This window comes from Diabrotica undecimpunctata, chromosome 3, assembly GCF_040954645.1.
Source record: "Diabrotica undecimpunctata isolate CICGRU chromosome 3, icDiaUnde3, whole genome shotgun sequence".
NCBI classification, from domain to species: domain Eukaryota; kingdom Metazoa; phylum Arthropoda; class Insecta; order Coleoptera; family Chrysomelidae; genus Diabrotica; species Diabrotica undecimpunctata.
In genome coordinates, this window is record NC_092805.1 from 142,098,466 (window position 1) to 142,111,917 (window position 13,452).

General features: G+C 34.2%; 1 protein-coding gene across 1 annotated transcript in view; it reads right to left on the reverse strand.

Annotated features, from left to right (window-relative positions):
* The window catches only part of lilli (AF4/FMR2 family member lilliputian), an 829,533-nt gene that overhangs the window by 804,688 nt on the left and 11,393 nt on the right, over window positions 1–13,452 (reverse strand). Inside the window, exon 2 of the mRNA XM_072527035.1 lies at window positions 13,373–13,410. Coding sequence (XP_072383136.1) covers window positions 13,373–13,404 — 32 coding nt within the window. The 5' untranslated portion in view covers window positions 13,405–13,410. The remainder of the gene's footprint in view (window positions 1–13,372; window positions 13,411–13,452) is intronic.

Consider the following 13,452-nt stretch of genomic DNA (forward strand, 5'->3'; position numbering starts at 1 on the left):
TAGTTCCGTGCATAAAATCAACCTTCGATTACGAATATTTTCACTTTCAAGTCGATTAGAAAAATATTTTCTCTGTACAACACCTGTCTAACCGCTTTTTAACGTTTTAGGATAGAAAGTGTGTGTAATGAGAAAGGCTGAGAACGCTCAGTTAATTAAGGTATAAATGCATCGCGTTATAACCAATATTAGCTTGTGATAAAATTTAATTCAGGTTGGTTTTGAAGTATTTTGTCTGAATAATATATTACTTCTAACATTGTAAAAATTTAAACTGGTCCCATTTTAAACGAAATCCGTTAACAAGTAAACAAATAAAATCGGAATAATGGGAAAACATTTCAAGAATATTTGATATGTAATTCTCGAAACAACAAAAACAAATATGGCGTTTTTTAAATAAAATAAATATGAAATAAAACATCTGACAGAAATATTATTCTTATATCTTCATCTCATTGAAGGTTGGCAACAATCTCAGCGCAGTAATGTCAGTGGTTGTAAACCAATATTTATCTAAAGTTGAAAATAAGTTTATACAGAAGATGATTGTAAAAGCAAAATAATACAAGGATTAAAATCTCACAAAATGAACAATAGATTAACCACTGCCGGTCGTGACTAAATATATACAAGAAAATTATCAAGCGATTTGCATAGGAGAAAAGGTGATGTGTATAAAATACATTACTGACAAAGAGCATTCGACGAATCGTTACTAATTGTAAAAAATGATGTTAAGCAACATGTAGTCAAAAACAAAAGAATAAACTTATCCTCAACAGTCTTCCATGTTGAACCGTGTCGATTATCATTTTATCATTGCCCCGAGCTTTCAACATCCTCTTCGATGTCTTCTTCAGGGCTTCCGAGGTCTCAGTCTCGCGAGTCCCCAGACACTACTACACTGACCACTAAAGTGAACATCTCTGACAGTAGGATTCTGATTGACGAGTGGAGCGGACGATATCGTCTTTATGAGAGGTCTCCAAGTCGAAGATAACCATATGCCATCATCATTTTTATTTAGACAATTTGGCATTTTTTCAATTTCTATTGCTTCTCGTATAACTCTTGGTTTATAGAAGCGGATGGGGGCTATGGTTCTGGAGTATTCAAAATCAATTTTGTGACCTGTATGAAGATGGTGTTGACCTAGAACTGAAATTGAGTTGGAATTGCGAACAGAAATGGAATGTTCATAAATCCTATTTTGGATTCTGCGATCGGGAGCAGTATGCACAAGGAATTTCATAAACTCCGTGTTGTCGGAAAGGAAAGCTTTCGTATGATGAGGGTCTGAGTCTTTGAGTTAAGATTGAGTGGGAGATTGATGTCTGTGGATGCTCCTATTGATGTGATTTTCACGGTAACCGTTTTGGATGAAACATCGCAAAGGCGTATTGATCTGGAGATTTAATTTGGGAAGATGGATGATGAGAGTTGGCATGCAAGTAACGATTGGTATAGGTGGGTTTTTGATAAAAAAAGTGACGAAAATCTTGGGAATGGTTTTTCTTTATGATAACGTCAAAAAACGATAGGGATGAATTAGTTTCCATCTCCATCGTGAACTGGATACTAGGATGTATACCATTCAGATGGATTTGAAAAGATACCAAAGCATCTCTGCTATGGGACCAAATGACAAATGTATTATCAACATATCGTAGCCAACATGTGGGTTTGAGCATCGATGTGGATAGTGCTCGGGTCTCTTTTGGAAAATGAAATAAGTGTTGGGCATACAATGTTTAATGAGGATAAGTGGTCTTGCTGGATACTGTACTTAGTTTTCAGAATGTTTAGAGTTTAGTCTATAGGAATTTTTGTAAAGAGTGACTTGATATCTAAACTTACTAGAATGTCTGACAGTGAGATAGGATATTGTTTAAGAAGTTCGATGAAATGAAAAGAATTTTTGACGACGGATGAAGCATTTTCGGCGAGAGGTTGTAAAGTTTTGGTCAAGTACTTGGCCAATGGTTGTGTAGGGCAGTTGTATTAACTGACAATGGGGCGTAGAAAAACATCGGGTTTGTGAATTTTGGGTAGGCCATATATTCGAGGTGTTCTGGAAACCTTTCCACGAGGTAATTCGAGATTTATGTCAACAAGAAGAGAGGTTTTATTGATAATGGCTTTTGTTGTTTTCTTCAGATGACAGTGGCATTGCCTTTATCGGCGGAAAAGATGACTAGATTTCGATTTGACTAAAGTTCTTTCAGGGGTTTTTTCTCGGATTGGTTAATGTTTGGAATAGGAAGTTTTGAGTTTCCTAAGAACTCTAGCGATGTCTTGTCTAGTTATTTCAGCATATTCAGAAGGTAAACTGTAGGTGACTTGGGGTAACAGAGTAATTAAAACCTTTTGCTAAAGCTTGAATGGCAATGATCGAAATAGGCGTATCAGAATAGTTATGAACCACTGTAGTGGGTTCCAACGTTGAGGTTTTTGGAATTTGTTCGGAAATTAGATGCGATAATTTGGGCTTCTGAGTTTCAATCTTAGATTCGAAAGTGTTTAGGGCTGTCTGTGTATTGATATGATCGAAACTCTCCCATAATATAAGATGTACATTAAAAGAATGAACAGTTTTTTATATTTGTGACATCTAGTTTTTGTCTAGTGGAATGAATCGCTTTATGGAACTGCGCAAAACTGGTACTTTCTAAGAATTGGGGAGATAGAAGAGAACGAAGTATGGTGTTTAAGTTTTATAAATTTGGAAATGACTTCATGGTCTCGACAGGCTTTAACAGTCCAAATTATCTCAATAAAAAATATATCGGCATACGGTTACCTTCGTAACCGATAAACCGAATCGATAAACTTATAAGTTAATAATACAGAACTGAATTAATAAAACTATAAAAGTAAGCAAATCAATAATAATGAAATCCGTAATACAGAAATTAACAAGGATGCAAATACTCTACAAGTAACGTGACCACGTTATCTTCACCTTCACGTAGTCGATAAACCCGGCCCATTAGAAATAGATACAGGGACTGGGGATCGCACTAGGGGATCGCGCTGGTATTGCAACGATCACTCTATCTTGTATTAAATGTTTATGGCCGAAAGTATGTGTTATTAGATTAGGATATAAGTACCAGAATGAACGCAGAACTCGGAAAATAATAAAAGATGAGGAATGAGGGATGACATACCCAATGAATGACTTTACCGTTCACTTATTTCCCAATAAAAAAACGCTGGAGAATTAAAGCGATCATCGCACAATTATTCTGATGTCTCACGTACTGAAAATGTTCCTAAAGATCATTCAAAAATGCATATTTACGCATATGAAATTTGAATTCTGTAGGCATATCTTTGCATTAAATGTATTAATCCAGAGATATTTTAAGAAAGAAACAATGACGTTTGTGAGTTGTATCTGCTCTACAATTATTTTCTTCTTTGCATTAAATGTATTAATCCAGAGATAATTGGAAGTTACAAAAAATATACGTCTTTTTCATAGATATAGGTGTCTTACCACCGACAGTTAATGAACGTTCTCAAATCGAAACAAATAAGCTACAATGACCTTTGAATTATAGCGAATCTATTGTTACGATAGATAATGACGCCTCATATGACTCAAAACTGTAAACATATTTATTACTAATATCTTTTCTATTCTAGTTATTTCGGCGCTCAGTTGAAAGACCTGTCTACCTGAATTCTGATGAGTCAACCGCGACTTGAAATTTCCAGAAGCAGGCCGAATAAAACCAGTCTGAGCGACTTTCTGGGGTCTTCTATGGGAAATCGCGGCAATTCTGGAACTTCGAGAATAACGGCATTTTATATTTAAAGAGGAATTTTGTTGTAAACAGAACAGTTAGTTTTTGAACATCACGTCGGGTTTTAAAATGTAACGCACGTATTATAAGAAATGTAGATAAATTATATAATTATTAATGTAAATAAATTAGATAGATTGTGCAAATAAAGACTTTAAATAAACTTAAAAGTGTTATAAGTGTAGAACCTTTAATAATAAATAAAAACAATAAATTAGATTAATAATAATATTACACTATACTATAAGCAACGATCAAAAATACGCATTAATGAACACAGTAGAAGAAATCGAAATAAAAAGAGGGTTGCGAATGGGTTGTGGATTTGTGGCAACTACTGTTCAAGGCGTAGTCTTAAGAATTCATTAAAAGACCTCTCTAGGGAGAAGCTAGGATAAGGTTAATGGAACACCGATAAAATGGGATATGCGGTCCATATTGTAATTTTGGCTGACAGTCTCCAGAACCTTCAAACTTATAAACAAAATAGTTGAGTATAGAGAAGAATATAGACTGTCAACTTACATTAAGAAAAATAAATTTATCAGGAAGAAAGACTTTAGAACAAGTAGAAAACTACAACTATCTTGTTCCAATAATCAATTCTAAACAAGATTTTTCCATCAAAGTTCGAATAAACACAGCATCAATAAAATGAGAAAGGTATTTTATAAAATAAACCTGAAACTTTAATTGACAGCGCAAGAGAATCATAGAAATCGGAAGAATTTTATGGGTGCGTAACTTAAAAATTTCGACCTCCGTTGCGGAGATGCACTTAAAAAATATATTACAACTTGTTTACAACGATCTGTATCATATTGTGGATCTATATGAGGTTATAAATACACTCATGGACAAAAATATCGAATATTTTGGAATTTTCAAATTTTTGTTTTTTCAAAATAAATTCTGGTCAATCAAGTCGTTTATTGTAAAATAAAATTTATTTGAACAATGTTTAATGAACAATTTTAAGTTTTTATGCGGAGAAAATTGTGAAAAAAATAAATGTTTAATATTAGGTAAATAAGGTTATTTTACTCTAAACTTAAATGATAATTTAAATTGCTTAAACAAGTCGTTTTAACTGAAAGAAGTGCATGATCAGTAACGAGTATTCCCATCTCTAGCTCTTATTACTGCTTGCATCTTTCTCAGCATGCTTGCAAGTAAATTTTGGACATATCCTTGGGAAATTGCATTCCATTTATCCTGTGCAGCAAGCCGAAGTAGCTCTATCTTATTTAGAACGGGATTTATTTGTCGTATGCTGCGTTTTAGGTGATTCCACATGTGCTCATTGTGCACATTGGATTTAAATTCGGGCTAAACGGTGGCCAATCCAATCCTCGAATTTAGAGACCTCATTAAAATAATTACTCACTATGGCAGCGGCATGTGGTCGAGCATTATCGTGCATTAACGTGAATCTTTCATATCCAATGTAACCAACATGACAAAACATGATCTTGCAGGATGTTTTAAACGTAAGAATCACCAGTCATTCGTCCAATCACTTCCCCAGGTGCGGTACGTACCTCCCAACTAATACCTTCCCAAAGAATTATGCCATCAACTCCAAAACTAACGGTCTGGGCGAGACTGCAGCTGGCGGATCGTTCTCCAACTCTTCTGTAGACGTAGTTTTGGCCATCTGGCTTCCATAATAGGATTCTGGTCTCATTAGTGAAAAGATCGTTTTTCCAGTTGTCGATATTCCACTAAATATGTGTTCTTGCAAATTCCAACCGACGAGCTTTATGATTTTGGAGAAGACGTGGAACTTTGGCAGAGCGTCTGAGCTTTAAGTTTGCTTCTTTTGATCTTCGTCTAACTTGTAAACTCTCATTAACTTGTCTAACATTTAATAGCTCATTTCTGAGGTGCATCGATATCAATGAACGATTTTGTGTAGAATTAAGAACCAAAAAACAGTCATTAATTGCCTTGGGTGTCCTTGACCAGGCCTTGGTACAAAATTTCCTGTTTCGCGGTACCTTTTTAGAGTATTTGAAACTATAGACTCAGTTCTGCTGAGACGTCGTGCGATACCTTTTTGTACATATCCTTCCTCGTACAAAATTACGATATGTGCTACTTGGACTTCATCGCAGTGTCGAATTGGTGGTATACTTGTTTTAAACTTAGTTAAATCAAAACAATAATTAATTAAACTTAATAAATTAAACTAAAAACAACCGAATTAGTATGATTTTTCCTTTACGTGAAGAAGGATTGTTATAATAAAATATACGAATGACACTAACCACTGAATAAACGTCAAAATAAACATCAAAATATTTCAAACCAGTTGAGTAAATCAGCCTACTATATGAGTATTATCAGTAATCTAAAATTATCTTGAAAAAATAGTGACTACAAAAAAAATTGGAAAATTCCAAAATATTCGATATTTTTGTCCATGAGTGTATATATAGATCTGTAAGAAAATATTTTATAATTTTTAGTCCGTTTTGAAAACGTGTTTTTATTTAATTAATTATTTAATTGTATCTTCAAACTTTAAATCCCTTGTACCTTAGCAACTAAGCTCTGTAAGAGTTCATGTTTCTGTATCAACATTCATCATTAACAACAGCTCTTTGTGGTACTCGAATGAATATAGAAACACCCTGTACGCAATATATCACAGATGATTGTTATATTGAAATACTTCGGAATAACTGTACAGATTATTTTAATTCGGTGCGTCATACTAATATAAGCCTCATTATATTTTAAGAAAGAAACAATGGCGTTTGTGAGTTGTATCTGCTCTACAATTATTTTCTTCTTCGTTAAAGTCAGGTAACATTAATTAATGTGTTAATTATAAAAATAAACAAGAAAAATTAATGACAACAAATAAATAGTACTCAAATATAAGTTCATTTTTAAGATAGTTTGCTGATTCATGCACTATCGTCATGTGTCTCTTTGTTTATTATTCATTCGGCAAGTACATGAAATACTAGGGAGACAAAATGCATCCCTGGCGAACTCCACGTTTTATATTTTTATAATTGACGTTACCGTTTTTGTTTTAACACATCCTCTCTGTCTACAATATACGTTTTATTGATGACTATATTGTATTTATCCAATCTGACGTCGTTTAGTACTTCGATAAACGTTTCAAGTTTGCTGCGACCGAGAACTTTTTTGTAATAATCGTCAGATAAACAAATTTTTATCATGACATTATGAATATCATTCAGTGGTCTTTACATTTCCTTGTAAGGTGTTTCAGACAAGAAACATGTATATAATACTTATATAGAAGGGAAATGACCCTTTATTTCCCTTCAGAGTAGATCATTGCTCTTATCTATCGACACTCTCTATCTGAAACGTTGCCTTTTCCGAGTAAACAAGAAATTTAGAGACCTTATTATCAAAACAGAAGATAACCATAACCGTCTTTCTGTAAATCAATGAAATTGTGCTGGACTGCAGAAACAGTTCAAAATTCTAATTAAAGTTCTAACCAAACAAAAACCATCACTTAAATTTCACCTAATTATCGCAGATAAGGACACCCTCAGGGAACTGAGGTCTACTGCTTCCAGTCTCGATATGAGAGACACGAAGTACAAGCGTCTCCTATTGTAGACTTCTATAATCCCGGATTTTCAATTCGGATAGATCTCCACTCAAGATACATTGACATAAATCGTGACTTATATCACACATGCCATTAACAACTGAAAAACTAAGTAATAGACACATTTCTTAAGACGTCCAAAATTCGATAAGGTCTGTCAAACAGGTCGGATTAAAAAGCTTCATTGGAAGAGATTCTAAGGTATTTAAACCCATAACTTAATTTAGTCAAAAGATACTGTGCAAATTGATGAGTTTCGCTAAATAAAAATAAAACTCAGACTATGATATTCATAGGCCTGTTTCAAACGATATCTGACGATCCACGTGAACCTCCAGATGGAGAAAGACTCAATTTCCAAATTGTCAGTGCCCCACTTGGAGTTCAATTAACAAAGACTCTCAACTGGTACACTGAGATTACAAACAACCTCAACAGGGAACCCTTTTATACACCTATACAATTTTGCTAAGGTAGCTTACCTTATATCTCTTCTCTGGGATAAATTCCAAATAAGCTTCTTCCAGAACATTCATAAATCTGTTAAATTTCTCATTCACATCCATTTCTCTCACATTCACAAAGTCACAACTTATTTCAGATATTCTATTATGGAACATAAATATAGAAATTTTTCTTCCTGAAACTTATCCTTCATATTCCTTACTACATGCAATGAAAAACCAACCTTGTCCTTTGTGGTCAGAGAAACCCATTTCACATACTCCGGCCATCTTATGTGTTGTTTTCACCTTTCAGTTTTCTCCTCGAGTTGGTTCCAAAATTGCTTGATTTAAATTTTAACCTCCCTACCCTAGTTGTGTTGACATTATTTGTACAAAATTTTGCATTAAAGTCATCTCCCAAGACAATGGGTCTCTCCGTACCAACACTTTCCAGAAGTCTATCTAAAGTTGTTAAAAAAATATTTTCTAATATTTATAAAGAATATTTAATGCAGTAGATTGTTCTTGCTCTCTACATCCTGAATTTGTTGGTCTTATTGGTACTTTCGCCTTGATTTCGAGTTGATTTTTCCACTCAAGGTAATCCACTCTTACCTGTTTTAAGTCTTTGCCTGGCGTTCTATTTAAATTAGAGGTACCATCAACACTTATAAAGAATATTAGGACCAATACAAAACAGCAAACGACATAGAGAGCATTGCAGAGACATGAAAAAATTACTGATAAGAACTGTACAAAGACACTTCAAAAGATACATCAGTCTCAGAACACAAGAAACATTCAACCAGAGAGGCAGAATCAATAATCTTACCAGCAGAAGTAAAAAAAGCTCTCAACCAACTAAGAAACAAAAACTCCCCAGGGATCGATGACATACCAGCAGATACTCTAAAAGCAATGGGAGAGATTGGCGTAGATATAATACTGGATATGTGCAACATAATATGGATCACAGGTGAATGGCCTGATGAATGGTGCGAATCAACCTTTATTCCTATCCATAAAAAAAAATCGGTTGCCTGTAAAGTCGGTTTTACGGGCGAAGATTTTACGTGACAACGTCTTTTTCTCGGTAGAATATTTATTGATATGAATATTATTAAATTGCACAATAGGAACAAGGAATTGAATGAAAATAAGAATTGCACAAATTTTAACTATAGAAATATATTTTGTTTACTAAAACATTGTACATGTAAACTTAAACTTAACTAATTTCTATTTGAGTAATTTTCACCGATTCAACGCGCCTAATTCTCTAGTGCTGCGCGCGCAGCGGACCGATCATGTTTGAGTGGGAGAGAGACGCAAGGCATTCGCCGGTCCGGCGGGCCTCTCTCTCGTTCGGTGACTCATCGTAACAGACGTGAGCGGGCGTTACACTTTTTCATGAGTGACTCCGAGCCACAACCTAATTTAAGACGTTGTCACGTCAAAAGGATCACTAACCGTATGCAGCAATTACAGAACTATTGCCCTTATTCTTCATTCAAACAAAGTCCTGCTACATATAATCAATGATCCGCTAAAGAACTTTCTACTCCCAGAGATAGCAGAAGAACAATGCGGATTTGTACCAGGAAAAGAGGAAAAGGAACTCGGGAGCAGATACTGAACACCAGACAGATAATAGAAAAAGCGAGAGAACACAATATACCAATGCTGCTCTGTTTCGTAGATTACACAAAGAGTTTCGTTTCGCTTCAGTAAAATGGGATCCCCTCTGGAGTATAATGGAAAATAAGGGAGTACCTAACCACCTAGTTAACCTAATAAGAAATCTATATGATAAAAACTCAGATAAAGTTCAAATACACGGAATATATTCGGATGCGTTCAAAATAAAGAAAGGAACTAGACAGGGCTGCATACTATCACCATTACGAGAAAAGTACTAGACGAATGGGACATAGGAAACATTATAGGAGGCAGAAAAATCAGCAACCTGCGATCCGCAGATGATATACTTATACTAGCAGCGAATGAAGGTGAAATGATTACCATCACTGAACAGCTAAGCCGGATAAGCGAAGAATTCGAGCTTCAGATCAACACTGGAAAAACAAAAATAATGATCGTAGAGAGAGTAAATAATAATCTACAGCATATACACTAAGTGGAGAATTTCGAAGTGGTAGACAGATTTGTATACTTGGGTCCCCTGAAAACCAACAATGGCGATTGCTCCTCAGAAATCAAGCGTAGACTAGCAATGGCCCGAACCGCAACAGCTAAACTGATTCAAATATGGAAAGACCGAACAAAGTAAGTTAACAAGAAGTAAGTTAACAACTTGTGAGTCAGTCGAAATTGCTAGTACCAGGGCATAAATGAATCTTTTGTAACGAAATTGCTGATAGTCTTGCTAAATAAAGAGCTAATACTTCTTTTATCGGACTGGAGACATTCTGCGGGTCCAGAATAGCCGCATCGTGGAAGATATCCGAAAATATGAAAAGAACTTTGGTGCAACCTACAAGTCTACTACATCTAAAAGTAAGCAAAAATGTTCTTACAAACCATCTGTCTTCTGACAAGGGTTTTTTAGAACGAGATCAGGTTACATATTTTTCTTCTTCTTTACGTGCCATCTCTTCTTAGACGGTTGGCAACCATCATAGTGATTCGAATCGACGCCGCTGCTCAGAACATTTATGTATAACTGCAGTTGAACCATATTCTTAGATTGTTTAGCCAGAAAATGCATCTTGTACCTTGGCTTCTTCGTCCTTGTATTTTCCCCTGCAGGATCACCTGCAGCAGTTCGTAGCGCTCACCTCTCATAACCCAAATGGCCCAAATATTATAACTTTCTTATCTTGAGAATGTTTAGAACTTCTTTTTCAGGTTACACAGATAACTCCAAAACGAATAATAGGCTTTCTCAGAAGTCTATCTTTTGGAATGAAACAACTATGACTTCGACATCTACAATCTACAAAAGAAGAAACCAATGTCTTCCTTATTAAATCTAATTCTTAATAAAATCTGATTTGTGTATTCTAATTTGGATATTATTAATTGGATATTAGTGAATTATTGTAAAAAATTAATTGATTTGATATATTATATTTGTTTTTTCAAAACACGTATTACATTTTAATATCTAAAGCAGCCAGCAATGTCCATTTTTAATTCATAAATTGTGGCGTTAGTTCATGGACTAATTTATCAATTACATCAATATTCACCGTGTTAAATATTTCACATAACATTTTAGAATATTAAATTATTCATCGTCAAAAGCTTCATATTTGATTAATAAAGCATGCTTTCAATAATAACCCTAATATAAATAAAACCATATAACATTCACGGTCGTTGATGTAACAGTTAGTCCAAGGGCACACGCTACTCTCCATATTTGAATATGGCGAATAAAAAATATTTTTTACTCATATATTAATAAGAAGTCTGTGTTGGAATCAACTATCACATCTGCAAACTCAGTTTATGTAAAGTACATTTAAAAATGATTGATAGCACAAATTTTATAGCAAAGGTCTAAATTAATACAGGATTGGTCAATGCTGAAAAACGTAATAAGTGATACCTTATCTGAATTTTTGCTCTTTAATATAACCACCCCGACAAACCTCAAATATAATACATTATAAAATGTAAATGACGGAGAACAAAAAATTATATTACTTTAATATAAAAAAAACTAAAATGTCAATATTAGGGGAGAGTGTTTGTTGTACCTCGGACCAGTTTGTACCTCGGGTAAGTTGACTTTTTCTCTTACCCACTGCAGATTTCTCTTCGATTTGGTTGAATTAGTGGTTTAATACTATAAGCGGTAGATGGCATCTAAATACACTTATCAAAAAATTGTAGCGTGGTGACTTGCAGAGCGTTTTGTGTTTTGCTTGATAGTAAGTAAATTATTTACCTATTTGTTATCTGTCAAAACCCGCTTCAAATGTAAATATACATGTATATATATATATATATATATATATATATATATATATATATATATATATATATATATTCTTATTATCTGTTTGCTTGAAAAGTGAAACTGACAGATGTCAATAAAATCTACGTCATCACTCCGGCAGTCCATAGGCGCGTACTCTTATACACATGCGTGCTCTTATACACACTTACCCTAATTGTCCTTCTCCTTTTTGGAAATTGTAAATTTTGTACCTGTAAAGATTACGTTATATCATTTGTTGATTAAAATGACTACAAAATTTAAGACAAGAATTGAAATAAATTGGCATGTTTAAAAATTTTAGAAAAAATTAAAACATTTTCAAGACAATGCAGAATATTTCATTTTAGAAAATCTTCGCTGTTTTATGATGTTATATTGGGTTTTATCTCACGTAAAGTAAAATTTGTGCTGTCAATCATTTTCAAATGTATTATAATAATGACCAAAATTTTGTGCTAGATTGGTAGATATTATTTTACACTTGCATCAAAATAAGTTTTTTTATTTATACCAACACGACATGTTCTATTTTTTTACACTTTGTTACATTTTGAATTTTTACAATGTTTAAAAAATTTTAAATTTGTAATGACTGGGCTGAACTGGACTGGGATTTGGGCTTACAGGCCAAAGTCGTACATTATTTCTTCATGGCAATTCGTTTCGTCTGTATCTAAGACAGACATTCTAATGTCTTTCTTCTTCTTCTGGTTCCTATCCGTTTCGGATGTTGGAAATCATATTGGCAATCATGACCTTGCTCGCTGCGGCTCGAAACAGCTCCGTTGAGGTTTTTTTAAACCATGTTCTTAAATTCCGCAGCCATGATATTCTCCTTCTACCGGGTCCTCGCTTACCTTTGACTTTACCTTGCAATATAGACTGCAGCAGGGAGTAACGGTGCTGATTTCTCATAACGTGTCCCAGATATTGCAATTTTATGCGTTTGATCGTAAACACAATCTCTGGTTCCTTCTTCATTTTTTCTAGAACTTCCTTGTTCGTGATCCTTGCTGTCCATGATATTCTCAGCATTCTTCTATAAAGCCACATCTCAAATGCTTCAAGTTTTTTAATAGTGGTGTCTGTAAGCGTCCATGCCTCCGCCCCGTACAACAACACAGAGAAAACATAGCATCTCAAATGTCTCATTTTTGTATCCAGGGATATGTTGTGACTTTTGAAGATGGCGCTCATTTTGTTAAAGACCGTTCTTGCCTTTCCTATGCCGCACTTTATTTCCTGTACATTGTCTAATCATGAATCATTGTCATACATCTAATGTCTTACGTAATGTATAATTTGTCTGTATATAACTGTAGGGGCTCCTTTTTTATAGATTGGAATAAACACGGATTTACACCAATCATATGGAAGATCTACAATAACCCAATTAACTGTAGTACGACCGATGTATCATACTGAAAATCAGACATAAAAAAATAAACAGTAAATATCACAGTTTTGTAAGAAATGCTAATAATGCCTTATAGGAATATATTCAGTGTTTTTTATGAAATTATAATTGAAGTACCTTTGATATATCTGGTATGGCAATGCTTCCATTGGGTCCTGAAAAAGATAATAAAAGTATATTAAAAGCAAAGAAAATTG